We start from the raw sequence: 27051 nt of genomic DNA on the forward strand, positions 1-27051 counted from the left end.
GCAAGTGACTTCTCCAAAAAGTGTCTTAGTTCGCGGTCACCTGAGCTGAGGGCAACTCCGCTGCGGCAGGGTTCGTGGATACCCGCCCTCCGCGGGTCCTGTCTGGAGACCCCGCCCTCTTCTCTTGCCCATCCGCTCCGCCATCCCGAGCCCTCCAAAGGCCTGTCCTTTCCCTCCGGTTCTTTCCCAGTCGCGGGCCGGACCGGGCCGAGCCGGGCTGCCCGGGCGCGGTCCCTGACCATGGCGTCCCTCTTCAAGAAGAAAACCGTGGATGGTGAGTTCCAGGCCGGGCCGAAGGGGCCCAGCTCTGTCTTTCCCCGGTGTATTTTGCGGGCTTCCGGCCGCGATTCTTTTTGCTGTCCCTGGGGGCGGGGCTGGATCAAGTGGCCCCACAGGTAACCACTTGACCTACCTCGTGCGTCACTTTTCTGTTACCCTATCTCTTCTGACTCGCCCCACCTCAACCTCACCTGGGCAGTCTGGCTTCCTCTCTCTGATAACACAGTCCTTAACGGCCCCGCCCCCAGGTTTCTCCTTTAGCGGGATCCTGAGCATACAAGGAGGCAGGATGCGGCTGACCCTTGAGTGTCATTAGATTTGGTGATTTGATGAATTTCTTATTGGTTTCCCCTGCTTGGTTTACTGCTCCTTCAGTTTGGAGCCGTACTACTTCTGGGCATCCAAACCGGAAACCTGTGTTGAGGTGGGGGAGGGTGTAATAGGCTACTCTTACAAAATGAACTTGGGTACGGACCGGTCTTGCCCTAGGAACACCCCATCAATAGAGACGTGAAAAAAATGCTTCTTGACTGACACCGGTAGAAAAATTAAAGAAATCCAGGGGAAGTGCCTGGATTTAGTTTTCATAGTAGATTTTTCTCCCTTATGATTATCTTTTGCTATCTAAAGAGATATGGTATGCATTATCTGCATAGAAGTTTATATTTTAAGATACTTGCATTGCTTCAGACATTTAGCTCAATGTCATGTTAAGGGGGAAAGAAGTGAATGTACAGGAATATACAAATGGGTATTTATAAGGAATGACTGTAATATGTGTTTATATAACTGTTTAATTAGTCTTGATACTTTCATTGACTCTACTAGGAATCAAATTCATTCAAGTTATTTAAAAATCGTGTTTCTCATTACATGTTGAATCTAGGTTGTTGTTGGTTCAGTCGAAGAATCACTTCTTTGTAAGGGTCTAACTCTGCCACAAAAGGAGCAGTGGTAGCTAGACAGTGATTGGTACAAACAGGGTGCTCAGTCCAGACCTGGGGTAACTCCTTCATTCCTTTGTAGTGACTTTTCCAATGCCAGCACAATTATTTTGTGGAGGATGACAAAAACATCATCTTTACCCTGCCACCCTACCCTTTACTTCAACACATAATGTCATTTTACCCCTAATTTATCACAGAGCATAATAATATTTTTGCTTATTCTGAGTGGGTGAAATTGACCTTTTATTAACTGAGAAATACCACTTACAACACCTGAAATAACTACCAAGTTGGAATAGGAAGTAATACAATTATGTGAAATGAGTTTTATGTGTGTTTTACCTGAGAATCCTATTTAATCTTTAGCATGGCACTTTAGTTTTTCAGTGTTTCAGTACCAGTAATATGATTTTCAGTCATTGTATAGTACTCCAGGGGAAAAAAAGGTTCATTTTTTTTGTTTCAGTTTTATAGAGTGAGAATTTACTAAACAGAGGAAAAGGGTTGCATCTTTCTTACTGTGATGTTACAAATTAAATTTTAAAAATTAACGTTATAAGCCAAACAGCCTAGCTTTAATTGCTTGATATCTGTAAAATATTTACAAAGACATAAATATCAGTTCTATATTTTTAGTGCTGTGCTTCCTGGTGCTTTTGGCAATCTAGGGATTATTGTACTTGAAGTATAGAGCAGAAAAAATAAAGACAATGAGGATGTGCAGTGAGGGTGTTTAACTGTATATTTATTTGAAGTTGGGTTAATTCATCCAAGAAATAATGTTTTTGCTAAATACACTTATTTGCGAGAAAAAGATCCTAAGGACTTTTGGCAGGAACTATACTACTGTCTTAAAGATCTGTGTATGAAATTTCTGAATATAAATTTGGCTACTGTGTACATTTACTATAACTACCAAACTGCATACTTGATGTTTTCTTAAATTATCATGTCAGTTCAGATCACTTAATGACATCTTAACTGTCGACCTGTACTTTCATTATTTTGATCTAGATATTTACTGATGTTTTTATTCTTTGTTTTATCAAAAATCAGGTGTTTTGTTTAAAAGGTGACAGCATTCTTCTTAGCAATAATGAGGCTATATATTATGAAATTAAATGTATTCTTATGCATTTCTCCCAGATCCTTAGACTCGTTGATTATTGATCACAAGATCTTTTACTGTATGCTGTCTTTTTATCTGTTTCAGCAATAATGAATTCTGATATAAAAGAAAATATGTAACTGCTTATAGAGCTGGAGAATAATTGAATCTTTTTGTCTCTTTGGATTGGCTAGAAGAGTTGCATACTATATCATTAAAGAATACTGCACATGTAAATTAAAAAGGGAGACAACATTAGAGCACTTATTACTATCCAGAGTTATGTTTAATTCATTTTTGACATAAAGATGAACAAGTCTCTGCAGTGTATACTTTGTTACAAAAATTAATGAGAATTGTACCTCAGTGCTAAAGAAGAGATTCTTTTGAATTTGAAATTACAGTTGAGTACTTTTACTGATTTATAAGTTATACACACATATATATATAAGGCGTATATATGGCAATGTGTTTATCTACAGTGTTTTTTTGTTTTTTGTTTTTCTTTTGTTTTTTTCCTAAGTGGACTAATGGTGACCTATTTATTGAAGCTAATTATGAACCTGTGAATCAGGATGCCATGAGGACTTGTCATGAATGCACAACTAAATATGCCTCTTAAAAAGTGAAGTTCTTTAGGCACTATATACTTTTTGTCTGTTATCCTGACCAAAGACAAATTTGAGGTATTACTCTAAGCCAGCACTTAGCATTTTGTATCAGTATCTTATTTAATTCTTACAAAACCTATAAGTACTATTATTATCCCCACTTTATAGATGAGGAAACTGAGAGGCAAAGGACTAAGTAACTTGCCCAAGATCACACAGCTACTAAATTCACTTGGGTACGGGCCTACAGCAGAGCCAGGACCTCATCTCTTTGGGTATTATCATTGTTATTTCTTCTTATTGGAGGGCCTGTGGCACAGTTTAATTTTGCTGTTCTTGCTAAGTACATGGAATTCTCAGCTTTTGGTAGGTACCATGTACACCTACCTTTTGTCTGTGAGGCAGACTCTTTTCTCTCAGAGTTAGTATTAGAACTTTAATTTCTAATGGTGGTAGAACTGGAAACAACCCTCCTTTTCCTGACTCTCCCTTAACCCAGCATTTTCTTAGGAAGTATTTTCCAGTCTCTTTTTGCTCTTCATCGAAACCTCTCGAAGGAGTGGTGGTGTCTCCTATCTTCACTTCTTTACTTCTCTGATGCCCCCCATTGTACAGCAGTTTGTTTTACATCTCATGTAATGAATGAGATCTTGCTAAGATCATCAGTGACTTCTAGATCACCAAATCCAGTGGTCATTTTTTAGTGATCGTCTCTTGGGCTTATGCTTTGCATTTGATTTTGACAATAATTTCTTCCTTGAAATTTTCTTTCGGCTCGCATGACGTAACACTGTCTTAATTTTCCTCAAATTTTTCTGACTACCCTTTTTCTTTTTCCTTTTATGTTTTTCTTTCATTTTTCCTTTCTTTCTTCCTTCCTTCTTTCCTCCCTCCTTTCTTCCTTTTCTCTCCTCCTTTCTTCCTTTCTTATTTGAACCTGCCCTTTAAATGTTAGTATTTTTCTTGGTTCCATCTTGAACTACCACTATTCTAATTGTACATTCTCTCCCTACATGATCTTATCTAAACTCTTATTATTTTAGATATAATCCAAGTGCTGATGGATCCCAATTGTGTATCTCTAGATATATTTTTCTGAGTTTCAGACCAATATATCCAATAGTTTGCTAAGTATCTCCACCTTGATGTCCCAAATACCTCAAATTAAAACAGATCCCAAACAGAATTCATCACCATCTCCTTCAAGTCAGTTCCTTTACTGGGTTCTCCTCTTCTAGTGTTTGGCACTTCTTGATTTTGCCCTGTACCTTCAACTAATTACCAAGTCCTGTCCCTTATGCCTCTTAAATGTTTGGCACATATGATCTTCCTTGCTCTTATTCAGATCCCATTTATCTTACACTTTACTACATCACTTTTCTGTGTTTCTTTCCTGTAACTTCATAGCCTTTAAATCATTCATCTGTTGGGTTGGCCAAAAGGTTTGTTTGTCTTTTTCTGTAAGATGGCTCTAGTAGCACTTAGTTGTCTTTAACTTCATTCAAAACAATTTTGTTAGATTGTGTGTAATGGCTGTCATATCAGCGTGCATTTAAAAAAAAGACTTACTTTTTACTTTTACTTACTTTTTACTTACTTACTTTTACTTACTTACAACTCAAAGTTGGTGAATTTTTGTGTAGCCATTTTAATATTGAAGATGGAAGAAAAAACATTTTCGGCATATTATGTTTTATTATTTCAAGAAAGGTAAAAACGCAACTGAAATGCAAAAAATGATTTGTGCAGTGTATAGAGAAGGTGCTGTGACTGATCGAACGTGTCAAAAGTGGTTTGCGAAGTTTCCTGCTGGAGATTTCTTGCTGGACGGTGCACCACGGTCCGGTAGACCAGTTGAAGTTGATAGGGATCAAATTGAGACATTAATTGAGAACAATCAATGTTATACCACTTGTGAGATAGCCAACATACTCAAAATATCCAAATCAAGCGCTGAAAATCCATTGCCCCAGCTTGGTTATGTGAATCACTTTGATGTTTGGGTTCCACATAAGTTTAATGAAAAAAAACTTCTTGACTGTATTTCTGCATGTGATTGGCTACTGGAACGGAAGAGATCATGGGGCAAGCGAAATGAACCACCACCAACCACACCAAAGGTCGGTCTTCATCGAAGAAGGTGATGTGTATATGGTGGGATTGGAAGGGAGTCCTCTGTTATGAGCTCCTTCCAGAAAACCAAACGATTAATCCCCACAAGTGCTGCTCCCAATTAGACTTAACTGAAAGCAGCACTCCACAAAAAGCATCCAGAATTAGTCAACAGAAAACGCATAATCTTCTATCAAGATAACGCTAGACTGCATGTTACTTTGATGACCAGGCAAAAACTGTTACAGCTTGGCTGGGAAGTTCTGATTCATCTGCTGTATTCATCAGACATTTCACCTTCGGATTTCCATTTATTTCGGTCTTTACAAAATTCTCTTAATGGAAAAAATTTCAACTCCCTGGAAGACTGTAAAAGGCACCTGGAACAGTTCTTTTCTCAAAAAAATAAAAAGTTTTGGGAAGATGGAATTATGAAGTTGCCTGAAAAATGGCAGAAAGTAGTGGAACAAAATGGTGAATACGTTGTTCAATAAAGTTCTTGGTGAAAATGAAAAATGTGTCTTTTATTTTTACGGAAAAACCAAAGACACTTTTTGGCCAACTCAATACAAAGTTGCCTGTGTGATTGATATATATGAAATCCAAATCTTACTATGCTACTCCTAGGTATATATCCATTTATTGAGTCTCTAGCACTAAAAGGATCAAGTGAATGCCCTTTAATAAGGTATGTATGGCCCTGCTTGATCTGGTCCTTGTCTTCCTTTCTAGCCATTTCATTTTACTCTCCAAGAACACTTCTCACATTCATCTGCATATACCATACTCTTTCTCACGCTGACATATTTTAAATTATGATGACTTTTTGCAGAGAATTCCCATCTGCTTCCCGATTTGCATTCGCCAGAATCAAAGTAGATCCTCACGCACTTCCAAAGTTGGATTATGCTTTTTCTAAGTTTTTCCTTCATTCCACATTTGCAAGGTTGCAGAGAGTCTTCAGCATAAATGAAAATAGCTGCAGCAGTTTAGAATTTAGAGAGTAAATTCCAAAATAGTAGCATTTACTAACCAAAAGTTGTGTTTCCAGTATCCAGAGCTTACTATAATCTACATCCATATTATCGCCACTCACCTCGAACCTTAGTACAAGTTTAGAGATAATTTGAGTAATGTTACTGACAGTAGAGGAACAAAGCTTTTTGGGTTTTGCCTCATTGGGGTGGTATCCATGTATGCTAGTTTTCCAGAGTTCAGAACCTGAGAAGTTTTGACTAAGTTGGATAAATCTGTCAAGAGTCAGTTGTGATGCCACATTTTTTATAGCTCAAGAAGGAATAAAATTTACCATCTATATAAATTAGATCCCCTTCAGAAACATTCTGCTTTCTTCCAAGTAAAATACAAAATTCTTATGGTGCTACCTACAGTAAGTACCCAGATCTTTCCTAGCGTGTTGTGTGTTCCCAGAGTGATTATTATTATGAATATTTAAAAACTCAAGTTACTTTGTTTGGTCCCTAAATTCTTGGCACACCAAAGAAAAATAATTGAATAAGGAATTCAGGAGCACCATTCTCTCTTCTGAGCATTTTTCTGGGCAAAAATTTTTCATACTTTTATTTATTTATGTGTTTATTTTTAGGAATGTAGACTATTCTCTTTTTATTTTGAACAATTTCAAATCTACAGAAAAGTTGAAGTGACAGTATTCAATGAACACCCATTTTCGCATTGCCTAAATGCACCAGTTATTAACATTATGCCACATTTGCTCTCTCTCTCCCTCCTCTATGTTTGTATGTCTTTATATGTACTTACATACACACATGTGGGTTCTTGTTGAACTATTTAGGGTAAGTTATAGACATAATGAAACTATCTCTGAATAGTCCACCAAATATTTTCCAAAAATAGGATGTTCACCTATATAACCACATGCCATGATGACTCTCAAAAAATTTAATAGTATACAATAACATTATTTAATATGGAATGAAATTCAAAATTTCCTCTATTGCCCCCCCCCCCAAATCCATTATTGCTGTTTTTGTTGTTGTTGTTTGTGTGTGTGGGAGAGTGGTTACCTGAGTGATGAAAAAAGATTTCCCTACTTATGTGGCATTTGAGGGAAAAACAAAATGTTGAGAAGAAATAGTCATGTGATGATCTGGTACGTGAACCTCCTAGGCATAGAGAACAGCAAGGCAGGAGGCCCTTTCAGAAGCCTAGGAACAGATATTTCTGTAGGAAAATATCTTTCCTCTGTATTTCTCCATCCCAAGCATGATACCAAAGACTGGTATTTCTTTTCATGCTACCATTTTTCTACCTTCAAGTCCATCCATATATCTGTGAGACTGTTCTTTCAAAGGGTCATTCCCTCATTCCCTTACTTATCTAAGCTGAAAACTGCCCTTTGACAGTTTTCTGAAGCTGTTATTGATGATGATGCCAAAGGCTGTGTCTTTGAGAGCCACATAAGACCCAAAGATGTGCCAACAGCTGACATCTCAAAACCTTCCTTCAGCTCTTGAAAACACTGATATTTTAATAATAATGAACAAATTCATTTCAATGAATTCCTCAGGGCTTGAGTGACTTTTGAGACTTTACTGGTGGGGGGAAAAACATTCCTTATTGCTTCCTTTTATCCTACCTTAGGGCGAGACTCCTATTCTCTTCTTAGTGTTCTACCTCTTCCTCCCAAGTGAGTCCTGCTGAGTTTTTCAACTTCAACCTTGTTCTTAAGTGGATCTATGTATAGAGTAAAGCTGTTGGCGTGATTCTGTACTGTCCTTTCTGTTTCCTACAGTTTATTTATTTTTGTTTTTATTTTTTGTTTTTCATGTGTTTAAAACTGGTTAATTAAGCTGATACCTTTTCTCCCTGATTTCTCATATATCATGTCCAAAGCCTGAGAAACAAGTTTGCTTTGCATATCAAATTCTGATTTCTCCTCACCCACTCTCTCATTGTCATTGTCCTTCTGCCTCTGAGTAAATTTGGCTTTTAGAGCTGGTATTTTCTGGTTACTGGCCTTTAGTATTTGTTTCTTACCCCTTAACCTTTGAGTTTGGAGCATTTTTGCAGTTTTTTTCTCCTCATCAACCTAAGAAAATGGTATAGCCCCAAATGGCCAGGACCCCCATCCCCCTTTATTGTTCATTGGTGAGCTCCACCATGACTGCTTTAGCTGAACTCACACTCCCAGCTCTTCTGTTCATAGCCACGATCAGGGTTTATCTAATATCCATTGTCCCACTATACCAGTGCCAGAGTACCCACTATTTCCATTGATACTAGCTTGCAGAGCTTGCACATGAAATCTGAAGAGGAAGCTCACTTTCCTCTTGGATCTTGATTTCCAAAACCCAGTTAATGGAGGTGGTAAAGCAGGATGTGGGAGCATTTTGTTCTCCTTTCTCAACCCATGTGATCATTAGATTCAGGGTAATTGGTAGGCAATAAAGTTGCATAAATCAAAATGATTTGTCTCTGAAGAAATACATTTAAAAGCAGAAAAAATATATTAGATTAAAAAGTCCATCATGACCTTATAGTAAAGTGGCAAACCCAGTACATGGTACGCGGATGCTGTCGAAGAGAGCAGCTTGAATCCAGCTGAGTGGTACAGTCGGTGAGTTGTGCCTTAGCGCTCATGGGGCAGTAATCCTGAACTATCCGGAAAGCTTGAGACAGGCCCCCTCCCTTTTCTCAAATGATAGGCACTTTAGAGGATATTACTCACAAATTAATGAATGTCTGTATTTGCAGTTGGTAACCACTTTTTGCTTTAAGCCTCAGATATGCAAATAGCATGTAAATGAGCAGGGTCTAGAAGGACAGCCATAGTTCAAGTTGGGCCTTGGCCTCAAATCCCAGTAGAGAATTCTAGTGAGCTAGGCCACATGAGAGGCTCTTTTAGATTTTATTTTTTGGCTTTTTTCTTTCTTTTTTCTGTAAGCAGATAGGCCTTATTGGCTCAGAACCAAAGAGTACAGAATGAGCTTTTCTGTCTGTATCTTCTTAAGTCCAAAATTTGCATCAGTGATCTTATCACTCTATGTATACATGCCTTCTTTTGTTCAGTTAAAAAGAGCCTGAAAGGCTTGAGACAGGCTTTAGCTCCCAGAGTGGAGCGGGCCTGAGTGGCTTTTTCTCAGTGTTGTGCTGGGTGTGGGTGAGGAGAGGGTGGTGGGTGGGGGAGTTCCCAGACCCTCTGGACCTCACCAAATGGTAAGAGAGAGAGCACGCCACAGGCACTCCCATGTATTTTCACATTGTGCAAGTTCCCTATAGCCACCTGTTACGAAACACTTCACAGTGCCCCACGAGGTAGAAGAAGTGCTGGCATATGAGAGTTCAGGGAGTGATCTTTACTAGAGGAGGAAACGGGATGGACAGGGAAGCACAGGTTAGGCAAAACCAAGTGCTCCGTCTCTCCTAGGTCAGCAGTACCTGCACATATTTCTGTCATGGTCATAACTCAGAAGGAGAAAAGGGGACAGCAAAAAATTAGAAACATCTGATTATTTCAGTGTTACATTTTTCCATCGTAGAAAGGTACCTATCATAGTTCAGATCTTACTATGATAATTTGTTAAATTATCAGCCATCTTTCTTGATAACCAATAGATTTTATTATACATTTTTAAAGAAATGTGTTAAATTATGACTATAAGGCAAATCCTTTTACATTTTGATATATATGTTTGTGCTGCCTTAGATTACCATTAACTAATATATTGGTATAGTTGTTGACACGAAGTAAAATGGGAATACAGATAGGTAAATAAAATAAAATGTGTTCCTTGCTCTTAAAGAGCTTGTAATCTTAGGAATCAATCAGACCTACTAAGAAATAAATATGATTGGAAATAAACTTGGCCTTAAAAACATTAAAATTGTCTCAGAATCTTTCTCATGTTATTCCTTCTGAATTATCTAGAAGACCAACTGGGGGTTTAGTGTAGGGATTGTTTTTAAAGAAAATTAAAGAGTAATTTGTTTTATAAGATATACCTGTCATCTCATATGAAAAAATATTTTACTGTCTTTTCCTACTTACCTTAATATGGTTTAAAGTGTTATGACTCTGTTTTAGTATAACATTAGATGCTCTTGGTTTATAGCCTAGAACTGTTTAAATATTAATAGGTCTATTAACAATAGGCTGTGGAATATGCAGTAGTTAATTTTCTTTATTTTCCTTCTCTTATATACAGTGACAGTTATGGTACACATAGTTCCATAAAATTAAGAAAAGTGAAGTCAAACTATTTAAATTATGTTTTGTTAAAATTTCATGTCCTACTTGTTTTTCAAGAAAGATGGCTATATCTGTTCTTTACTCTGATTCTCTGACACCAACTGGGTGTCTCCAGCAGTTCAGTTCAATATTAACACTAACTGTCTAGAGTTAGCACAGACCCCACACCACAGGTTAAGGGCTCTGTCCACAAGACTGTCCTCACTTAAGAGGCCAGTCACAGTCCTAGATTACCACCAGTACTTCTGACCGACCAGCTATAAATTCTAGTGTCACCACAACTCCCTCTTCAGGTTTGGTAATTCACTAGAACAACTCATAACTCAGGAAAGTGCTTTACTTAGTATTACCATTTTATTATAAGGATGCAACTCAGGAACAGCCAAACGGAAGCAAGTTATTATGCAGGGGGGGTGGGATGAGGGGTGCAGCTCAGAGCTTCTCTGCCCTCTCTGGACATGTTACCTTCCCAGAACATCAATATGTTCACGAACCCAGAAGCTCTTCCAATCTCTTTGTTTAAGAGTTATTATAACCCAACCTCTGGCCCCACTCCCCTCCCCTGAGGGATGGGGCTGAAATTGCCCACCTTCTAATCAAATATTTGGCCTTTCTGGTAACCAGCCCCATCCTGAAGCTATCTAGGTGTACCCCTCTCTGAGTCAAAAGATGTTTCTATCACTCAGGAAATTCTAAGGGTTTTAGGACCTTTGTGCCAGGAACTCAAGCCAAAGACCAAATAATGTATTTTTCATTATGCCACCCAACTAATGAAATAAATGTATGTGGGTAACATTCTAGATCTTAGCAGTCAAGGCTTTCAGTAGTGTTTCACAGTGCTTTGCACTGTGCCAATTACCTGGTCACAATTCAACTTATCAATACAGTGACTTCTCTTTCAGCCCAGTACTTTTGTAACTTTAGGAGACCGTCATCGTTATTTTAATATTTCATCTTATCCTAGTTGAGTTCAGGGAGTTTTTAGTATACAAAGGGGCTGTACTCTAAAAGTTCATTTGTAATCCCATAGTTTTAAATTTAGGGCATATTTTCTATTAAAATAGTAGGATAAGTGGTGAATGTTTTCATACCAATCCATTGCCTTGGGCAAAATAGGGAACTAAGACCAAAAGATAAAAATTTGGAGGGTTTAAATGTTGAGGATGAAAAGGCTAATGACTGTTTTGAAAGGGGAAATGAGCGCTTTCTTTGTTATTTTGTTTAGTATGAATCTGTAGATGTCAGAGGAAAAATATCATGTGTTGTGGACCTAATTATGTCCCCTTAAAATTGGTATGTTGAAGCCCCAACTCCTAATGTGACTGTATTTGGAGATAGGGTCTTTAGGGAGATTATTAAGGTTAAATGAGATCATGAGGGTGGAGCCCTAATCCAATAGGACTGATGTCCCTATAAGAAGAGGAAGAGATACCAGGGATGGGCACACACAGATAAAAGGCCATGTGAGGACACAGCAAGAAGGTGGACATCTGCATGCCAAGGAGAGAGGGCTCAGGAAAAACCAACCCAGCCAGCACCTTAATCTTGGATTTACAGCCTCCAGAACTAGGAGAAAACAAATTTCTGTTGTTTAAGCACTCAGTCTGTGGTGTTTGTTATGATAGCCCTAGCAAACTAATAAGGCATGTTATTTTAGAATAAGATCCCAACCAATGCTCCATGAAACATTTGTATCTGAGAAATTTTAATAGAGATTTCTCAAAAGGGATCCTTGGCTTAATAAATTTGGGAAACAATCTATCACATATTCTCCCCTTAAAGATTGACAGTGTATATTCTTATGTTAAATGTTCTTAGAAGCCTTGAAGCAAAGAAATCGGTTTATTTTTTTTTTCCAACTTGAACATTTCCCAGATATATTTGTCTGTAGAATATCTCCTTCCCTCTTTTTTAAATGAAACATGTTTCCCATCCAGAAGAAAGTTGGTGGAGGGAGAGAGCTCCCTCTCTTTTCTCCTCCCATATAGATATTTTATGGTTTCATATTCTTATATTTAAGGAACATATAGAATGTGTTCTTAGTAAATCCTGAGCATGAGATGTCCACCAATATAACTTCATTGAGAGACAGAGTAAGAAAAGGAGGAGAAATAGATGTCTTGTATGTAGGATATAGGAGCTCTGGCATCTTATTTTAACTTTTATTCAGAAAGTCATTGTAGTTGATTAGTTATATTCTATATAATAACATGAAATGTTTTTCATTCTGTTTTAACAGTATTTTTATTGATATGGATCTATATTTATAAGGATTATGTCTCTGATAACTTTACTTTTTGTTTTCCTAAAAGCTTCACAGTGTAATAGCATATTTAAAATCAGAGGCCTTGGAATCAGAATGGCTGTATGTGAATCCTACCACTTTTTCTCCCTGGGGCAGATTACCTCACCAAATATCAATTACCCCCTCTGAAACAAGTGAGATAATAGTACCTACCTTTGGGGGTTGTTGTGAAGCACTTAGTATGGTGCCTATTACTCAGTGTAATTCGTTATTTGTATTCTGAGTAAAGTATCATTAAAACAGAAATGTATAGAATATAAGTTGTGATGCTCCATCACTAGAAAGGATAACGGTTGCTGGCTTTGCTGCTGTTTTAATTGAGATGAAAGTCCCATGACATTAATCATTTTAGAGTGAACAGGTCTGTAGCATTTAGTACATTCACAATGGTGTATAACCATGATCTCTAGTTCCAAACCATTTTCATCACTTTAGAATAAAACCTTATATCCATTAAGTAGTGACTCATCCATCCCCCCTCTCTCCAACTCCTGGCAACTATCAATCTGCTTTCTGTCTTTGTGGACCTATTCTGGATATTGCATATGAGTGTAATCATAAAAGACCATTTGTAACTGGCTTCTTTCACTTAGCACGCTTTTGAGGTTTATCCATGTTGCACTATGTATCAGTACTTCATTTTTTTAAATAACTGAACAATATTCCATTATATTATATGTATATACCACAGTTTGTTTATCAATTCATCAGTTCACGGACATTTGGGTTGTTTCCACCTTTTGACTATTGTAAATAGTGCTGCATTTGTGTAGAGAGTATTTGTTTAGGTACTTGTTTCAGTTCTTTTGGGTGAATACCTACGAGGGGAATTGTGAGGTGATTTGGTAATTTTATGTTTAACTTTTTGAGGAACCACCCAACTGTTATCCACAGTGGCTGAAATAATTTACATTCCTACTGGCAGATCAACACTTATTTTCCTTTTTTTGATTATAGCGATTTTGGCAGATGTGAAGTGGTATCTGGTTTTCCTAATGACTAATGATATTTTGCATCTTTTCCAAGTGTTTATTGGCCATTTGTGTATCTTTGGAGAAATGTCTTTTCAAGGCCTTCACTCATTTATTGAGTTGTTTGTCTTTTGTTTTTGAGCTATCAGAGTTTTTTATATATTCTGGATACTAGACTCATATATAATTTACATATATTTCCTCCCATTTTCTTTTTTTCTTTTTTCTTTTCTTTTTTTTTTTTTTTTGTGGTACGCGGGCCTCTCACTGCTGTGGCCTCTCCCGTTGCGGAGCACAGGCTCCGGATGCACAGGCTCAGTGGCCATGGCTCACGGGCCCAGCCACTCCGCAGCATGTGAGATCTTCCCAGACAAAGGCCCGAACCCGTGTCTCCTGCATTGGCAGGCAGACTCTCAACCACTGCGCCACCAGGGAAGCCCATATTTCCTCCCATTTTCTACACTGTCTTTTCATTTGGTAATGTCCTTTAATCACAGTTTTTAATTTTCATGAAGTCCAGTTTATCTATTTTTTTCTTTTGCTGCTTGTGCTTTTAGTGTCATATCTAAGAATCAGTTGCCAAATCGCAAATCATGTAGATTTTCTCCTGTGTTTTCTTCTGAGTTTTATGATTTTAGCTCTTATATTTGGGTCATTAATCTTTTATGAGTTAATTTTTAAATATGGCGTGAGGTAGGGGTCCAATTTCTTTGTGTGTGTGTGTGTCATGTGGATATCTAGTTTTCCCAGTGCCATTTGATGAAGAGACTATTCTTTCTATTGTGGTGGTGGTGGTTTTAAATCTACCTCTTTACTAAAAAGGTACTCTAGTGAAATGATTAAGATAACTGATTCAGGAGACAACACTTGGATTCCTTGGGCACATTATTTAAACTTACTAACACTTAGTTTTCTCATATGTATAAAATAATAGAAAAAAACAACTCCATGGCATTATTGTGAACATTATACTGTATACTGTATGTAAGCACTTAGCAAGATTCCTGACAATGAGGGAACAGTTTTGGCAAGCATTACTATCCATATCTGTGATCCTTTGAAGAAATCACTATTTAGTAACAGTTAACCCAAATGATTGTCAGTCTCAGACTAATATTTTAATTCTTCAAAAGGTAAGGCTAGGACTTTCCTGGCAGTCCAGTGGTTAAGACTTCGCCTTCCAATGCAGGGGGTGTGGGTTCGACCCCTGCTCGGGGAGCTAAGATCCCATGTGCCTCACAGCCAAAAAACCAAAACATAAAACAGAAGCAATATTGTAACAAATTCAATAAAGACTTTAAAAATGGTCCACATCAAAAAACAATCTTTTAAACAAAAAGGTGAGACCGGTGGATCCAGATGAATTGAGATAAATGAGAAAGACATTAACAATGACTGGACACTTCCAATATATCAGGGCATTGTGTATGTTATTTACTCCTTAACAACAATCCTAATTTTGTAAGAAACCTGAGGTTTAGAGTGTTAACTAACTTTGCAAGGTATCATCATATAATTATCAAGTGGCAGAGGTGCGATTCAAATCCAGGTCTGCTTCATTGGAAGGTCGGCTGCTTCACTCTGTTATGATGACTTAGTGTAGAAAAAAAAGATTTAATAAACACATTGCTTGTCTTCCTTCTTGGAATTTCATGTAATACTGGAGTAAGGAGAGATAAGAAGGGGGTGTGTGTGTGTGTGTGCATGTGTGTGTGTGTGCACGTGTGTGTGTGTGCATGTGTGTATGCATATAACATATATATATATGCCATATAAAACATTGTATAATAATCAGTTCTCTAAGAGAGTATTTTACTGTGATTTATATATACTTTTGGCTAAACTATAGCATATTTGCACTTCTGTACTTTTTTATATAATCGATATTTATAATTTGTTTTAACATTTGATTAATTTTTAGTATATTGAATTGAAACAAAAAAAATTAACATCTTGTAATTTAAGGTTGGTTTTTTTTTTTTAATTGAGGTTTCTGAGTCCAGTATTTTAAATGGTATTGAAGAAGATTTTACAGCTCATACATTTAGGTTTCTTTTGTGGTTCTCTTAGATGTAATAAAGGAACAGAATCGAGAGTTACGAGGAACACAGAGGGCTATAATCAGAGATCGAGCAGCTTTAGAGAAACAAGAAAAACAGCTGGTAAGTAAAACATTAAATTTCAGTTTAACTTTTCAAACAAATTTAGAAATCAGTGTTGGAATAATTAGCTAACTAGGAAAAAGACACGACAGGTGGTAAGTGATTTACTTTATTAAGAAATGACGTTTAACGTCTTCCTGCAATTTCTGCTTACCTTTGTTTACTGTGTCATTCTGCTGACTTTTATCAGGATTCTGTGTATTCTGCTGATTATATTCTTCAGTTTGTGAAAGACATGAATGAATGCCTAGGAAGAAATACTGCTTAAAGCAGCCACCTTCTTGTCAGTTAACAGCAAAGATAAAATAGTCCTAGAAAACAAGAGAGTGTTACAAGAAAATAATTATGTTAACTCATAGGTGTCTTACTTGATATTTTAACTGTTATTGGGTCTGTGATAATAAATGTACTTTTTTAATAGATTGGCTATCTTTCTGTATTTTTATGTTATGCTTTTAAATGTATATTGCTTAAAATTTTTTTTAAAACCAGCATGTTTGAGGTATACTTGACATGCAGTTGACTGTACATTTTTAAAGCATACAATTTGATACATTTTAACATATGTATTAACTCATGAAACCATTACTACAGTCAAGATAATGAACATATCCATCATCACCAAAAGTTTCCTTTTTCCCTTTGTAGTCCCTTCTACCCATCCCTCCCTGTTTCCCTCCATAGTTAGGCAACACTGATCTGTCATTGTAGATTAGTTTACATTTCCTAGAATTTTATATAGATGGAATCATAAAGTGAATTCATTTTTATATGGCTTCTTTCATTCATAATTATTTTGAGATTAATCAGTGTTGTTACATGTATGAATACTAACTCCTTTTTATTGATGAATATTATTTCATTGTGTGGACATTTCACAGTTTGTCTATCCCATTCACCAACCAGTGGACATTTGGGTTATTTCCAGGTTTCAGCTATTTTGATAAAGGTTGTTATAAACATTCAGTTGAAGTCTTTGTTTGAACGTATGTTTCCTAGGGGTGGGATTGCTTGGTAGATCACAGGTTAAATGTATGTTTGACTGTATACGAATGCTAAATAATTTTTTAAAGTTGTTGTTCCCACCAGTTATATATGAGAGTATATATATAACTATAATATTTTCTGTTCCCACCAGTTATATATGAGAATAAAATTGTTTCACATCCCAGCCAATAGTTGGAGTTTACAGTCTTCATATTTTAGCCATTCTAGTGGTGTTTAGTAGATTGTCATTTTAAATTGCATTTCCCTAATCACTAATGATGTTCAGCATCTTTTCATGTGCCATTTCAGTTCTATCAGTTTTTGCTTCATAAATTTGGAAGTTCTGCTTTAGGTGCGTACACATTTAGGATTGTTTTGACACCTTTGTGTATTAATTCCTTTATTATTATTGAAATGCCTTTTTATTCTGGTAAGTTAAGTTTTTTTGATCTGGTTAATGTAACCACTCCAAATTTCCAGATTTTAGTAAGTATTTATATAGAATATATTCTTCTATCCTTTTACTTAGCTCTATTTAGCTTTGTCTTGGTAATTAAATTTGGTTTCTTGAGATAGCATATAATTGCCTTTATGTTCTTATCTAATATAACAGTCTGCCTTTTATTTGAGATGGAGATGGATCTTTTCACCTAACATAATTGTCTATATTACTAGCTTTAAATATACCACTGTGGTCTTCTATTTTGCTATCTCCTACCAACTCTTTGTTTGATTTTTTTTTTTTTCCTTTTTTTCCTACCTGCTTTTGGGTTGAGTTTCTAAATTCTCTTCTGGGCTTTATGTGAGTACTGTTTTGTAGACTTGTTTTGTATTTCTGGATGAAGGTACTAGTTCTCTCTTTTCCATGTAGACATGTAGAATAAATTTCCCTCTCATATTACTATTTCTGTGACTTTATACTAGCCTGTTTCTTTTTTCATAATCAGGGTGAAATGGTATATTGTGTATGTTCAGTCTATTCTTCTTAAATCATTGAGGACTTCCCCTTAATGATTTTGTTCCCCTCTTTTTATTTCTTCTCTTAGGAATTAGAAATTAAGAAAATGGCCAAGATTGGTAATAAAGAAGCTTGCAGAGTTTTAGCCAAACAGCTTGTACATCTAAGGAAACAGAAAACAAGAACTTTTGCTGTAAGTTCAAAAGTCACGTCTATGTCCACACAAACAAAAGTGATGAACTCCCAGATGAAGATGGCAGGAGCAATGTCTACTACAGCAAAAGTAAGTGGGAACCTTTATATCCATAGCTTTATGATTTTATCTGAGATATTTAAATGTCAGTATTCAGATTAGATTCAAATTAAATTTAAAGCACCCTCTGATATATATGTGTTACAGAATCTTTCTAATTTTTAATAAAATGAGTTATAATACTACATAATCCAGATAAATATTTCTAGATTTTTTTATTGATTTGTTTTAATATAAAAATTTTTGTTCCAGGGCAGTTCCACTGTTGCAAGATTATATGTAGCTTCTAAATTTTTAAAATTGACTTAAAACATCCTTTTAAGATTTTTGGCCTTATTTCATTATGCCGTAAGTTTTGGTATAATAATTTGAATAATAATTTTCTCTTGATTCATTTTCATGAATGTGTCAAAAGGACACATGAGTATCGTGAGAAGAAGTTATCAGTTAATTTTTATCAGGAACTTAAGTTTAACTTACAGTCTTTACATTAAAAAAATTAGTGTTTTTACTATAGACCTTAATGGACTGTGAGCCTTTCAGACATTTAATAAGTAATGAGCTCTTTGATGTATATTAAGAATTGTGAGAAATCAGAAATTCCAGACAAAGGCTCTGCCCTCACAGATCTTATGTAGTTCAGTCGGGGATGGGAGGAGGTTAAGATGTGTCTGACAAGGAAACTCACTATGCATCAGTCTATGCTAGGTTTCAGTAAACTGCACAGATCCCTGAATAGTACTTACTGTACATAAGATGGACACATTCTATTTCCATGTGTTCTGCAGTTTAAAAGGCAATCATACTTGATCTGAAAGACTTTGCAGAAGACCTACGTCTTAAATATCAATAGGCTTTAAATAAAGGGAAGAAAGAATATGAATGTGAAGAGCAAAAGGAAGAAAAGTTACAGAGGAGAGAAAGTACAGGTTTATATTAGGAAAATAGTACATAACAGTTGATTCTCATTATTTGCAGTAGTTATGTTCTATAAAGTCAGGAATACTGAATTAGGGAATATCAAACCATTGCTCCTAGGGGAAATGCAGGCTTAGGTTCCTGTGAGCCTTTGATCACAATTTTTGTCAACCAGTCTATACCTAACCCTGTTTTATATGTTTCTGTTGAAAGACACCTTACTTATCATAGTTGATCATTAACATTGAACTCATGGTCAGTAGCACTGTAACTCATGCCTGAAAAAAGCTTATCTAACAAATGTATTTTTTCCACATTTGTATTTTTTCCAATTTTTCCACATTTGATCCAAGGCACGTCACAGGCTTCTTGCACTTAGAAACGCTAGACCACACTTCAGTACATTTTAACCCTCAGCCAACCAAAGGCACAAAATAAACCGCAAAGAAAACACTAATTTACAGTATTAGTGCTGAGTCAAGATGGCAGAGTGTCACCTTGCTTGAACAAAGCTGGAAACGTGTGTTGGGTGACTCAGATGTTTTGCAGCTCTGCTCATGTCCACAAGTGAGCACAAAAGTACTGCAAGTGTTGACTTGTTACAAATATATTTTAGTGAGTAGGCAAATTCAAAACTAAGGAATCCAGAAATAATGAGGATCAAGTATAATTGCCTTTTAGACTGCAGAACACATGAAAATAGAATGTGCCCATCTTATGTACAGTGGCACATTTGTTCCTTAAAAAAACAATATTTCAATATACCTTCGTTCTGTTAGTTTTTACTCTCTAGGAATCTTAGTCATCTTACAGTGAAAAACACAGTTAAAGGCAAAAACTTTTTTTTCCTTTTTTGGTTTTACCAAATTGACAGAACTAAATGTCTGTCTAATTTGAGGAAAAGGTCATATCTGAAGATCACACACCTGGACTGGATAACGTTTCAATAATGTTGAGGAGGAAGACTACTCATTTTGCAATTTTCTGCATGTGACAGGGGAGGAAAAGGTACCTAATGTGGTCCTGCCATATAGCAATGTATGAATTAGTTTTCACTTAAATTTCTCAGAAATTTATTAATTCAGGAAATATTTGTTTAGGTCCCCTAAGTAGGAATTACAATAAGTGATGGAGATGAAATGGAAAGTAAAACCAGGCAAGGGCTTAACCTGTAATAGGTTAAAGTCTATTTAAAAGGCAGCCCATTTGAGATGTAGTTTAGTGCAGTGATTAAAACATAAGCTTTGGAGTCAGATTACTTGGGTTCAGATCTCACTTGGTAGCTATGTGACCTTAGCAAGCTATTTCACCTTCCTATACCTTCATTCTCCATTTGTAATGGAGGGGAAATGGTAATACCTAGCACATAAAGACTTGTTAGGTTTAAATGTCAATTAACTTTAAATATTGTATGTAAAGTGCTTAGAACAGTGCCTGGCACACAGAAAGCTAATATATATAGGCATTAGCTGCTCTATTATCACTGTCAGCATCCTTGTTGTTTTTAGTATATTTTTGTAACAGTAATGTAATTTGCGAGTAAAGTAATGTAATTTACACCAATAAATAAAATTTTATCTATAGTGAGTAGGATTTAACAGGGGTATCTGTTCTAACCTAGGGTGTCAGGGACTACTTCCCTAAGGAAGTTGTATGTAAACTGAAATCTGAAGTATTGATAGTGAAAGCAAATAAAGAAGAGCATTCCAGGTGAGGGACAGTATATGCAAAGGTCCTGTGGCAGGAGGAAACATAGCACATTTAAGGAAATATTAGATCAGTGTGTCTAGAGGACAGTGGTGTAGAATGAGACTGGCTTGTTAATCAGAGTTCAGATGGTGCTTGGTATCACAGGTCAATTATGGAATTTGGCTTTTAATACTAAAAGCAATGCAAAGCCACTGGAGAGTTAGGTATGTGTAGGCTGGTGGGGGTTGGGGGGTACAGTGTCATACTTGCAAAGATTACTTTGGCTGCAGCATGCATAAAAGACCGTGTTTGCTTTGTATCTTTGAAACTGACATATTTCATATAATACACACATATAATATATACACAGACACATATATAATAATAAAATATTTTGGCCTTACTAGGTAGCATTAATTTCTTTTAACAAAAGTAGTTGTGAATATAAAATGTAAGAGAATTCTTTTCACGTATTTTTGCAAAACTCAGTGTTTTGAACATTTCTTGAAATCATGGTTTAAAATGAATTAATAGGTTAAATATCTATGCTAGTATATCCTTTAATTTAGACATTAAAACTTTTGAAATTTTTTGAAAAAATTAAACAATTCTTTTTAATTTAGACATTACCTGCTTGCCACATTATAGGCAAATGTAGTTTTCCCATTTGAGTAGCAGTGGATTTTATGTTGTCAGTGTTTTTTTTTTTTTTTTTTGCGGTACGCGGGCGGAGCACAGCCTCCGGACGCGCAGGCTCAGCGGCCATGGCTCACGGGCCTAGCCACTCCGCAGCATGTGGGATCTTCCCGGACCGGGGCACGAACCCGTGTCCCCTGCATCAGCAAGCGGACTTTCAACCACTGCGCCACCAGGGAAGCCCCAGTGTTTTTTATTATATAATTTTTTGCCTACTGTTCAGATGAGGTTTTTCGCAGTTGTCTTTATTATATAGATGTTAAGCAGATGGTTTCCAAATGAGCATTTCATTTTTTTTCTAGAATACTAACGCTATTATGTTTGATTATGGTAGAATATCTTTAAGAAACCTGCCTTTTATTGATGTGCTCCCTTTGGACTTACTCCATAGTAAAATTTTCATAATTATGTAGCTAACGTGAATCTTTTCATATATTTAGACAATGCAGGCAGTTAACAAGAAGATGGATCCACAAAAGACATTACAAACAATGCAGAATTTCCAGAAGGAAAACATGAAAATGGAAATGACTGAAGAAATGAGTAAGTTTAATAACTTGTAATGAAATTTACAGGTTTTTCTCTTTGAATTAGCAAGTTTATTTACTAGCAACCTCATATTCTCATCCACGAAGGCACAAATGATGAGAAAAGAAATGATACAGCTCCCTTCTAGATAGATGACTATATTGTAATTTCATTGTATTTTTATATAAGGCTCAAAATTCTATTAACATTTAACTGAAGGAAAAATATAAAATATGTGATGCCATACTTCTATGCCATATTGGCCTCAGCAGTCTTACTTTGTTGATTAGAGGACCGAAACCAACTTGTGAATAAAATAACTCTTCCTGGTATAAGTTAGATAGTTTAAGAGTTGTGTTGATTCTTTCATACTATAGAAGATCTATAAATATATATAGAAGATATATTTTTATTTTTTCATACTATAGAATATCTAATGTATATCTATCTATATATAAATTTAATGTATATATTTCATGCTATAGAAAATCTATTTATATTGGAGGTAGAGATAACGGAGTTCTTTCTTTTTTCTTTTTCCCTTTCCAGAGTCTAAATTTAATATTTAATTTTCTTCTTTTTGAGTATAAACTACAGGCTGTGGTGGAAATATGAGGAATAAAATGAACAAAGCTATAAAAAAAATTTATCATCACACCACCCAGATATAGTTAGGGTTAACATTGTATATGTCTTTCCTATATTTCTCCATATCTTATAAAATGAGATAATATAACATGGACAATTTTGAATCTTACCTTGCCTTTAAAAAACAGTAGTATAACATAAACATGTACTCATTACCTTGAATTTTCTCTGAAGTCTATTTTTTTAATGGCTTTAATATTATGTAACATCAATATACCCTAATTTATTGAACCATTCTTACATTGGTCAATAAGATTGTTTTAAAATGTTCAATGTATTTGATAATCCTTTGATAAATATGTTTCTTTGTCTGAATTTCTTCAATGTTCTTAGAGTATTAACTTTTATAAAGCTTTTGATTCATACTGCCAGACTTTTTCCAGAAGGACTATACCCATCTTTATTTCACCGATAATAAATGAGTGACCCTTCACAACACCCTGGTCAACATTGAATCATTATTTGTATGATATGTCAAAGCTGGCATCATTATTTCGCAAAGATATTTTCTAATTGTTTTACAACTATGTCGGGATATGCCAGTTTAGTTCTGCTTATCTGCTAGCATTTTAATTTAATGGCATTTATTGCATAAAATAGTATCTAATTAAATTACTAGGATTACTAAATTTACCTTTGTTCTAGTATTCTATTTCAGAGTATCTATTTTCCTTCTAAGGTTTAATGATACTGTACATGTATCTTTGATAGTTCCAAAAATTGTTTACTTTAGTTTTTACTTTGAACCTTTACTTTTAAAAATATAATTTTTCGAAGACATCATTAGTGAATTTTTAATGACTGAGGGAATTGTCATTTATATAATGATCACGGTATCTAATATGTTTATGTGGACTCCAGTGGTGACACAGGTGTGAGCAGATCTTAACAGAGGGATTAACTATTCCATTAAGCTATAATGAAGAGAATCATAAGCTTGTACTTAAAACTTGTATCTGTCACAATTCTTGTTTGTGTTTTAGTAATTTGAAAGTGAGTCTGAAAGAATAGTAGTTATTGGTGGTTACTTGTTTTTTCAGTAAGGTATTTTAACATTAGTATTTTCACCCAAAGATAAATTCAAGGTTTAAATGGACATGTCTTTGTCCAATTAGAATTTATATTGTACAGTGTTGCTCCAACGCTTGTTCACATTTAGATTTTGGAAACAAGATCTTTGGGAAATTTTTATTACATCCTGATTACACCATTCTGGTGTTTCTCCTCCATCCTTTTCTTTCATTTTTTCTGCAAGTCGTTTTGCATTCAGGCCCTTATAAACTCTGACCTGGACTCCCCACCTCCCTTGTTACTTCACTATAATCTGAGTATCACTGCTAAATTATTTTTCTAGAAGCTTACCTCTGAGTGTGCTGATCATATTCCCACAGTGGCTTCTTTCTGACTACAAAATAAAATCCTACATTATAAATCAGAAACAATTTTCAGGTCAAGCCCCTTTATTTTGTCAGTGCGAATACTGAGGCTCAGAGAGGTAAAATGACTTCCCCCGAAGTTGCACAGGTACTAAGTGGAAGAATTGAGATTGTAATTAAAGTCTTAACATTCATTTTACTTCTTCGGAGATGATATTCCACTTTTCTGGCCTTTAGCTGTTTAGCTTTTTCCAATTGACTTTATACTATTAAACTAACACAAAAAATTAAATTATCAAACCGTGCTCATACAAATCAGAGATCTTAACCAATATCAAGCTTTAGTAGCAATGTCAAGGATACAAGCTATTAAGATGTACATGCAAAACAAGGAGAGTGGTGGACGTCCCAAATGACTCTCCAAACCTTTTCTTTCCATATCAGACATAAGCTCTTTGACCTAGCATAAGAGATGATGTGTCCAATAGGTTTGCTTATCATCTCATGTTGAAAAGAGCATTTTAGGAAATATATTAAATTTATACCTCAGATGGTCACCTACCTTTTATGTTATTTTCTAGGGAGTCATGGATATAAACCCATAGATAGTAGCTATAGCAATACCAAAGCAAAAACAGCCTGCTAGGAGCATTCCATAAACAAGGACTCTCTTGCTAGCAAATATTAGTCTGTTTACCAGGAGCCCAATTCGCAGTGTGCTTACAGAGAGATCAGACTAGGTTACTTGTCTTCCTTTCTCTGGGGGCATTCCCCGGTGATCATGTTAGTAATGATCACAGGCCAGTTGCTTTAATTCTTTCCTTCTCAACCATTTTCCATTTATACATCTTAAATAAACAGAGGAACTTACTCTTTCTTATATACATCTTAAATAAACAGAGGAACTTACTCTTTCTTATATATATTCCCTATTGTCTTTGCTCACACTACGCTATCTCTGTTTGGTTAAATCCTATGTGTTCTTCAAGGACCATCTCACATTTTACCTCCCCCCAGGTGGATATACTCTCTTCCCTTTGAAGCTTTATAATCATTTACCTTTCCATTTATCACAAACTGTTTATTTTTTTTTCTGTTCTACTTAAGTGTAAACTACCTAAGATCTTTACTTTTCTCCATCTATTCATAAATTTTATTTGTACTGTGTAAATTACATAGTTGGGCCTTTTTCTAAAAATATAAACCTAACCTGAAATCTGTTTGAAAGTAACTGCTTTGTTTCCTCCCCTCCTCTCAAGTCAATGACACACTTGATGACATCTTTGATGGCTCTGATGATGAAGAAGAAAGCCAAGATATTGTGAATCAAGTTCTTGATGAAATTGGAATTGAAATCTCTGGAAAGGTATGAATGTCTTATTCTCTCAGTTGGAAATATTTTCTCTATCATTTGTGTCACTTAATTGTTTTAAGTTTTCCTTTATGTTAGGTTGCATATTTTTAATATTTGTTTGAAAAGTAAATTACACTGGTTTGCAGCACATCCTTTATGTCCTATCCCAAAAGTTTGATAATACACATTTTTTCTCTTTTTCTCTCTTTAATATAGATGGCCAAAGCTCCATCAGCAGCCCGAAGCTTACCATCTGCCTCTACTTCAAAGGCTACAATCTCCGATGAAGAGATTGAACGGCAACTCAAAGCTTTAGGAGTAGATTAATCAAAAAAGCCATTATATTTTGCCTATTATAATTATTTAGTATAAACCAGGCACAGTGCAGATTCCTTTTACAAAACACATTTATTTTGCAAAAATGAAGACCATGAGTAAACAGTTGTTTCCTAACCCATGGCTGTTTTGAATCTTTTGCCAAAGAATGACAATGATGCAAAAATGGGAACAGTTTGGATTTTAATTAAAACTGTTTAGGAGTGATGATGTGTAAATGTTGACTTCTGCATGGCATAGAGAAATTATATTCATTACTTAGCGTAGTTTATGTTCTAAATCTTTTTCACTGAATACAAATCTTGTTAAAGCCACTAGGCACCAGCTTAAAGAGACCTGTAAAAATATTAAAAGTATATCATTAATTCTGTATCTGTTAACTTGTCCTTTGTAAGCGATATGTGTTATGACCATAGGTGGTTCACCTGCCAACTTATTTTTAAATTACCTAAAAGAAGAGTGCTATTTAAACATCTGTCTTAAACAAAAACTGTTATGAGCTTTTCTTTTCTTTTTTTTTCCTTTGGGAGAACATTCTAGTTGGTAAGTTTCTTACCTTTCAAAATGTGCTTGGCACCTGCCTTAAATAGCACAAACATATTGTGCACATCTTTAAATCATTTTAACTGACAGAAAAGAATTACATTTTAAACTCCAATTGAAGCCTTTTACAAAAATTATCCAGGCTCTTTTTTGTAAAGCTTATAAAAGTGAATTAAATATAATTAGCAAAAAGAGACACTGAACTAATAACATTTTTTAGTAATAAAACAATATATTTTGATCTTTCTTCCAAGAACTTAGATTTTCTCCATATGAGTTATAATTTAATCTCCTTAGTTTTGAACTGTATTAATGTGTACACTGAACCCTCTAAATTGAAGCCATCATTCTCAGTTAAATAACACTACTATGACAGTACTCAACCTAAATTTTAAAAATTAGCATTTTTTCTTGGTAAATAAACTATAACTTTGTCAGAAATTACTGCCTGAATGTGTATTCATGTATTAGCTGCATTTTTTAAGGTAAAGTTGCTATGGTATTTAATGTATGGATAGAAAGTGAGAATAAGTGAAGAAGTGGCAGATTAGTTAGAATTTAGAATTAGGTTAGCTTTGAAAAATGATGTTGTCATATATGGGTTCTAGCACATCCCACCATAAAAACTCTTCTGGAGGAGATCAGATAGCTGTAACCTGGTTAATTTCGGATAATGGATATTTTGGACTAATATGGAGAACATCAATACATTTTAGGACTAGTAGACATGTGGCATATGGATTGGTGGGAAAAACAAAAACCTAAACTTTACAGTTTATAATCCATAAACCATTTTATAATGTTCAAAGATAAGATTCCGTTATTGATAATATTAAATGCAGTTACCCTGAACATTGATGGGTCAAAACATTTTACTGGATTATGGAATGTTAACCCAGAACTTGTTTTGATTCTTGGATGTACATAATAATGCTAACTAACTTTCTTGTTTACTTTCTTGTTTACATGTGGGGGGTTTTGTTTTTAAAATTATTTTGTTAAAAAAAAAAAATCCCAATAAAGGTTTATTGCTGTTA

The 27051-nt window shown here is 35.3% G+C and overlaps 1 protein-coding gene across 1 annotated transcript; it reads left to right on the forward strand.

Annotated features, from left to right (window-relative positions):
- CHMP2B (charged multivesicular body protein 2B) lies at window positions 1-27051 on the forward strand. Its single transcript, XM_060010482.1, has 6 exons — window positions 1-274; window positions 15637-15728; window positions 17762-17956; window positions 21670-21772; window positions 25041-25147; window positions 25352-27051. Exons 1-6 carry the CDS (start codon window positions 241-243, stop codon window positions 25460-25462), a joined length of 642 nt encoding a protein of 213 aa, XP_059866465.1. The 5' UTR covers window positions 1-240; the 3' UTR covers window positions 25463-27051.

Source organism: Delphinus delphis, chromosome 4 (assembly GCF_949987515.2).
Source record: "Delphinus delphis chromosome 4, mDelDel1.2, whole genome shotgun sequence".
Classification (NCBI taxonomy): domain Eukaryota; kingdom Metazoa; phylum Chordata; class Mammalia; order Artiodactyla; family Delphinidae; genus Delphinus; species Delphinus delphis.

Excerpts from the sequence above, each read along its gene's own strand:
- CHMP2B (XM_060010482.1), top strand. The coding sequence starts at position 241 with ATGGCGTCCCTCTTCAAGAAGAAAACCGTGGATG. Across the intron at positions 15,729-17,761 it reads AGAAACAAGAAAAACAGCTG|GAATTAGAAATTAAGAAAAT; the intron begins GTAAGTAAAACA and ends TTCTTCTCTTAG. Across the intron at positions 21,773-25,040 it reads GGAAATGACTGAAGAAATGA|TCAATGACACACTTGATGAC; the intron begins GTAAGTTTAATA and ends CCTCCTCTCAAG.